We start from the raw sequence: 7,500 nt of genomic DNA, 5'->3' as shown, positions 1-7,500 counted from the left end.
TTTTTGCGCCATTAATGCATTATTGCAATATTACATTCTTCTCAGTTTATAACTAGTGAACTATAGTAGACCCAAATACATAATAATTACAAACAAAAACATTATCAAGATGATAAAGCTGCAGTTGACTGAATGTGATGAACTGAGGTGCCAACAAAGGAAAATGTGTGTAGATATTTTAAAAATGAATAGAAATGAATTTAGTTTGTATTTCATCCGTCATCTGATTTTTATCCTGTCAGATGTGAGTTTTGGAGAGACATCAAAGACATCTGCCAGATGGCATTTTATGCCCCCCATAAAACAATACAACATAATTACAGCGCCATAAAACATATTTTTCGATTTGTCTCAGCTCCGTTTAAATGGGCAGCCTTTGTGCCTTAGCCAGTGGTTCCCAAACTTTTTCAGCGGGGACCCCCATTTGGATTTAAGAATATTTTTGCGACTCCCCACCCACCATAGTCTTAGCCTATGGATTTCTAGCAATATTAGCGGATAAACTATTGCCTAGGCAATATTTTGTCCATTAATATTGCTAGATTTCCATGAATAGTTTGTCAGGACAGCATATACATATTAGCTGTTGGCTGTTAACCTGTGGATTTCTCATTTTTATACAATGTCCCTTTTGTCCGGGAACCCCCTTCAGCACCTCCGTGACCCCTAAAGGGGTCCCGGCCCCCAGTTTGGGAGCCAGTGCTTTAGCCAGTGCGGTCTGGGCGAGGCAGTAGAGGGCGGTCATCATTGCTCAGCTATGTGCTCCCTCGGTGACCTCCCTGAGCCCACGTACAGCATCAGGAATCCTGTGCACATTCTCCTCCCGCCCTTGCACTGTACCACCAGAGAATGGAGCCCTTCATGCCTGGGGTGTCTGGGTACGCATTGCTCCCGGCGCCCAGCGGGCACCCTCACCCGAGAAAAGACCCCCCCACTCACCACCCCCAGTGTCTCAGGCTGGACTGGTACTGCGGCAACTGTAGCGCTGAATGTACTGTATGCAGGACCATGGCAGTGTTAGGCCGGCTTTGTCAAGAGACGAAGTGGGGGGAGGCAGCTTCCACCCTGCAACAGCCACCCACCACCACCACCACCACCACTGCACAACCTCCTACAGCAGTGCCATCCAGTAGGGAAGTGTGAATGGGGATGGTTCAGGCGTTAGCAAGCCCTTCACCCATAGCTGCATTGTCCATAAGGCACACAGGGCATTTGCCAGGTGGACTGTTGATGATTTTGGCCTGCTCCTCCCCTTAGTGTATTAGTATCAGTTCTCATGTTTGTACAGCTGAGCTGCCAGAGTCTGATTTAAATATTCATTTTGCCTATTTGATCAAAGTAGCTCGCAATAGGTGGCTAAAATATTGTCACAGGCTTCGTTGTCTCTTCCAATGCCTGGTGAACCGGTCTTTGCCGAAAATACCCGCCTGATTTTTTGCCCCAGTCCATCCTTGCCTTCACCCATAAACCCCCCACCCCCCACATGTACATTTGGACACCAGGGCCCCATTCAGAGGCCTCAATGCAGGCAGTGTTGGGTGGGAAAGTGGGAGACGGAGCACAGCAGAGCAGAGCGGCGCGGGGTGCAGCTGTTTGCAGCTGCTCATTAGAGCGAAGCAAGGCCTTGAGGATCCTCTCTCCCATCCCACCTCCTTGGAAACGGCCGGGCAAAACAAAGTGTCTTTGTGTCTTCTTCGAATAAGCACAAGGCCCATCCCCACACACTTTTGGTTGTTTTGGTTGTTTGTTTTTTTGTGGCGAAGAGGTTGAAACAGACAAAAATATCTGTTTTTCAACCTATGTCAGGCTGCTTGAGATCTGAAGTTGTTTGAGAGCTACAGTACTAATCTACGTGTCGAATCTGGCTCCCTTTTTACAGACAATAAGTACAAGGCCCATCCACACACACTTTTGGCTGTTTTTTTCATGGCAAAGAGACCAAACATATCTGTTTGATGCTTTTTCAACCTATGCCATGCTGCTTTGTTGTGTGTCTGTGCTGTGCTGTGCTGTGCTGTGCTGCTGAAGTTGTGACAGCTACTAATCTACATGTGGGATCTGGCCTCCGTTTTACAGACATTATTTTCCGGTCTGGCTGAGCAAATGTTCTTCTGCCTCCAGGATTTCAAATCCATGTTCCCCTTTGTCAGATATAACCTTATCAACATACGCTGTCTGTGGTGGTTTATTTAATTTTTGAAAATGGGCAAATTCGATTCAAATGTTGTAATAGATTTTGAATCGGAAACCATCTTCCCCGTTGCTATATGAATAAACAACAAGGATAGAGGAAGCAATCTGGCTGTCACTTGTCATGTCCTCTCAGTCGGTATTGTACACCGATAAAAACGGGGACAGAGTTGGATTGATAGTCAGCATCATGTTACGGGAGTGCATTGTTTCATGTGTAAGTTGAAGTAATTGTGTCTGGAATGTATCTATTTTATTTGACTAGCTTTTGTATATTAGGATTTGTCCTGTCTCTTTACTGATAATCTTACATTTGAGAAGACAAAAGCAGCAGAATTGCTATGGGAGCTCTTAAAACAAACAAAAGTACAAGTTGTCTTTTCATCCATTTATATTCTTCTCTCTTGCTGTGCAAGTCAACCAAGTGTATTCATCTGCAGCTTTTTAATCTCCCAGGTGTGACACATTGAACACAGTCACACATTTTTTGGAGTGTGAGAGGATTGATCAGAGGAAAGTGTGGAGGAGCTTGTTGAAGTAGCTTCCCCAGGTGGCAAAGCGAACAATTCCTTCCTTCACCGCCTTATCTGTGGAACGCTGCCATGGCTGGACTGGCCATCTGGCATACCGGGCATTTCCCGGTGGGCCCTGCACCCTCATGTGCCCCTATTTTCTGAAATGTTAAAAAAATAAGGCCCACTGGTGAGTCAGTTTTACTTACTTACTTAGGCCTTTAAATTCCCATAGGAATCAGTTTTGCGCCGCTATTTATGTGGGGCCCTTTTAAGCCAAAAGTGCCCAGGCCCTATTTCTCCTCCAATCCAACCCTGAATTACACTGCCATGCAAGCCTTTTTGAAAGTTTCAGCTGGTTGTGTGTGGAGCGGTGCATTTGAATATTTCAAAATGGCCGTATTTCAATTCAAATGTGTGATTTTACACCGCGTACCAAATGGGTCTCTCAGACTCAGCGGTACATGGATACAGTGAATGCGTGTGAATGCAATTTTGTGTTGTTTAACACTTCTGTGTTGTCCTCTTCTTTTTCCCCCACAGATACTGTTTTGTAGTCGCCTTTGGATACCTCACCTTCTGCCAAATCACACGTGTCTACGTCTTTGACTATGGCATGTACTCTGCAGATTTCACAGGGTAAGTCCCTGAGCACATTGCACCTGTGTCACATTGCCTGTGTAGTGAAAATGGAAAGTTTTACATGACATGAGGGAATTTTTGCCCTAGTGTTTTCTATTTTCTATTCAGGAGATTTAGCAAAACAGTGATGTCATTCATGAAGTGATTTAGAACTCTGTGACCCTTTGCTTTTTTGATGTTATGGAACCCTGATCTGAACCTTTCACCAGTTCCCAATGTCAAGTGTTCTAGCCTTGGTAGTGCAGGAACTCCGCGGTGTACCTTATCACTAGGCGTTTCACGCACTACCTAGGCTAGAACCCTTGACATTGGGAAATGGTGTTTGTATGGTCATTGATATCCATGGTGCACATGCTTATGTATTTCTTTTTTGTAAAACTAGATTTCATAATGTTGCAATGACGCACCACATACTACTATACATCTGTTAAAGCCATTCAGCAAATGTGACACAAATCACTGATGTAATTAGTAGAACTACTCGTCAGAATATTAAAGTGAAAAAGTGAAGTGAAAGCCCATTGGGAAACGCAACTCCCATTGTCATTGTGACACAGAACTCCACAGCGCACAAGTGAACACTGCACACAACGAAATTGCATGTATACCTGTGCAATGGGGCAGCCCTCAATGGCGCCGCTAGGGAGCAGTGTGGCGGGACGGTACCATGCTCAGGGTACCTCAGTCATGGAGGAGGATTGGGGAGAGCACTGGTTGATTACTCCCCCCACCAACCTGGCGGGTCGGGAGTCGAACCGGCAACCTTTAGGCTTCAAGTCTGACGCCCTAACCGCTTACCCATGACTGCCCTATAGATGTTGTAGGTCTAATGTGTTTAGGGTGCAGGTAGAACTATCTTTGAATGTGTGGTACTAAATCATTGGTTCTGAATACCAGGCACAGCATCGTTAGGGTGCCTGAAGAATATTTGGCAGCCATAAAAAAAGAAACTGACCACAATAATAACACTTACCCTAGAGCGAAATACAATAAAAGGAGCACAGTAAAAAATGTGTAGCAAAGTGTAGAGAAGAAAAGAAGTGCGATGGGGAGATGCATATTTAATAAGGCCATAGGATTGAATATAAAATAAGGAAGAGCGAGGGAGAAAAGGATACATCAGGCCAGGGGTTCCCAAACTTAACCATGCCAAGGCCCCCCATACACTGGTAGATTCCAGCCATGGCCCCCTTTACACGGGTCGTGCCGCACTACTTTACCTGTGCATCCCCTTTCACACCATATTCTAGGCCTGTGAGTCAGTGTCCCACTAGGATATATAAAATTAACTAATGGGAATATTGTTTAGCTAATTTTTGGTTTATTTTGTTGTAAATAAGTTATTCAATTTCTTTTTCTTTTTTTTGTTTTTTTAAATGTATTTTTAGGGGCTTTTATGCCTTTATTTGATAGGACAGTCTGAGATAATGACAGGAAGCGAGTGGGACAGAGAGACGGGGTGGGATCGGGTAATGACCCCAGCCGGACTCGAACCGGGGCCCCCATGGGCATGCAAGCCCAAATGTGGGGGGCTTAGCGGGCTGCGCCACAGCGCCCCCAGAGTTATTCAATTTCTTTAATAATTTATTTTAGTATTCCCTTCCCTACCAACTTTCCGCAGTGCCCCTTGCACCCACCCGCGGCCCTCACTTTGAAAACCACTGCATTAGGCAATGTTTTTGGACTCTCCGTCCAGCATGCTAAGGACCCCATTTCTAGCTGGACGACACTCTCGGCAAGATAGCAAGGGCTTTTCAGGAGGATTTGCCCTTCATCTCTATGCTAAAGAGGGGCTTTCTTTTTCAATTAGGACCACAAGTCCCATGCTGCACCCACGCAAAAACAGTTGGACAAAATAAAACAATTTCCTTGCCTGGGAGTTTTTGTTGCTGTTGGCATAGCTGATTTAGTAATCCAACTAAGTAAAAAGTCTGCTGACTTTTTTGTTTATTTCATGGCACAGTTGATATTTTGACCATGTCTGAGCTTTCTCTGGATTTGCTGTGAAGCTGTGGAAAGCGTGCTATGGTCAAAATAAACCTTAAGACAAGTGTGCAGACTTTTTTCATACTTGGATTACTGATAAAATTCTCTCCTGCTCTTTGACATTGAATGTTCACACACTTTTTCTGTTGAAAGAGGTCACAGCTCGCTAAGCCATGTGTGGGGCAGCGGTGGCCAATGAGGCAACGGTGGCCTAGTGGTTAGGGAGGTGGACTTAAGATCAGAGGGCTACAGGTTCGAATTCCACCATTACCTCTACCTACTCCTCTATCCATGGCTGAAGTGCCCTTGAACAGGGCACCTAACCACACATTGCTCCAGGAACTGTAACCAATACCCTGTATCTAAATAGCTGTCACTTTGAATAATAAGCATCAGCTAAGTGTAATGTAATGTGTGTTGGGGGGATATCTGAAGATTTCCTTGTGTTTCCCTTGTAGGCCAATGATGGTCATGACACAGAAGATCACCAGCCTCGGGTTTGAAATCCACGATGGTAAGCTAAGCTCTTGTTTCTATCCAGACGGTCTGCTATGTTGTGTTGTTATTGGGTCCACGGGGAGTATAATGTATCAGTGAGTCGCTCGAGGGGGAAGAAGACCTGAGAGCTTAGTATATCCTTCACTATGCTAGGCAAAAAGGACTTCAAAAGCTAACACAACACAAGTGGAACACAAGTCCCATCTGCCTGCTTCTCTCTCTCTCTTTCTCTCTCCCTCTCTCTCTCTGTCTCTCTCTCATTCTCTCGCTCTCGCTCTCGCTCTCTCCCTCTCTCTCTCTCTCTCTCTCTCTCTCTCTCTCTCTCTCTCTCTCTCTCTCTCTCTCTCTCTCTCTCTATCTCCTGTCTGTCTCTCTGTGTTAATGTTTGTTTTTAAACAGAGTGCAGGGTTCCTCAGAACACTGTTTTAAATATTTACCCGACTTTAACCTAGATTTCTTTTGGACCTCTGCTCCAAGTTTTGGTTGAGTCAGCGCTTTACACTTTTTTCCCCCTCCCTCTACATTCAAAGGCGAACATCTGTCTGTGTGGTGATTATGGCTGTGGGCAGTCTGCTCTGCTGGGGGCAGAGGGTGACCTTCTTATTTTCTCCTTGAGTGGCTATCGTGCGTTAGCGGGAAAGGGCCTGATGGTGGTCACACAGGCTGCTAAAACTCATTAGTGGGGCTGAGAGGTGCCGGAGCACTTTAGAAATGATGATCGTTGGCTTCCAAATGCTACATAAAGTGTCAGCCAATGTATACTGTGTAGTGTAGTGTTGGCAGAGACAGCTTTTGGTGGAACAGCCACAGCCTTGGGAAGCATGCTGTTGTAAATATTACATCACCACAAATTCTACAAATTTTCAATTCGCACCAGATTTTGATTTTGTAAGTGAAAATAGAAAGAAAATGTAGATTTTGGGAGTTGAGAGTTTGGGAGAATTGGAACCATGATCATGGAGAGACATGTTTTTTTTTCTCATGGGGACATGATTAAATTGAGGTGCTTAGATTTTTTGGTGTCATAAAAATATATGTTTGTGAGGACCATGACATTGGTACCTTGGTTTGGAAAACCTAGTTTAAAAAGCGCCAATTGTCTGCCATGGCTATAGCTTGTTTTTCAGAGCAAATATTGTTCTGAGAGACATTAGTTTATTTGGATCGAATTATTCTTTAAAAAATGACCCAGTGATTCAGCTCTCTATAAACAAAATACCCATTGAACAAGTAAAGGAAACAAAACTACTGGGTGTAATTTTAGACAGTAGATTGACATGGTCAAAACAAATAGATAAAATAGTGAATAAAATGAGTTGTGCCCTGGCATTGGTGAGACGATGTAGGAATGCCATCACAAGCGAATTAATGAAAAGTGTAATAAGTGCCTTGGTTCTGAGTCAGATGGAGTATTGTAACATAATATGGTCTAATGCATGTAGAACACATCTAGCCAAACTTCAGGTAGTGCAAAACAAGGCAGCAAGACTAATTCTCCAATGCTCACAATATACCAGCATTACACATATGCACTCTTCTTTACACTGGCTAAAAGTTGAGGATAAATTAATGGCCTCTTTATTGACCTCAACATGGGCAATATTAAATAATAAAACCCCACTGAAACAATATAGCAGATTCTGTAAAATGTCTAACTCACACATTTATAATA

The 7,500-nt window shown here is 44.1% G+C and overlaps 1 protein-coding gene across 1 annotated transcript in view; it reads left to right on the top strand.

Moving 5' to 3' along the window:
* The window catches only part of mboat2a (membrane bound O-acyltransferase domain containing 2a), a 99,077-nt gene that overhangs the window by 64,533 nt on the left and 27,044 nt on the right, over positions 1 to 7,500 (top strand). Inside the window, exons 4-5 of the mRNA XM_063184135.1 lie at positions 3,246 to 3,341; positions 5,789 to 5,844. Of these exons, the coding sequence (XP_063040205.1) occupies positions 3,246 to 3,341; positions 5,789 to 5,844 (152 nt within the window). The remainder of the gene's footprint in view (positions 1 to 3,245; positions 3,342 to 5,788; positions 5,845 to 7,500) is intronic.

The sequence above is a fragment of the Engraulis encrasicolus genome, chromosome 19 (genome assembly GCF_034702125.1).
Source record: "Engraulis encrasicolus isolate BLACKSEA-1 chromosome 19, IST_EnEncr_1.0, whole genome shotgun sequence".
NCBI classification, from domain to species: Eukaryota; Metazoa; Chordata; class Actinopteri; order Clupeiformes; family Engraulidae; genus Engraulis; species Engraulis encrasicolus.
The sequence above is the reverse complement of the archived record's forward strand: the minus strand, read 5'-3'. Positions and strand labels throughout refer to the sequence as shown.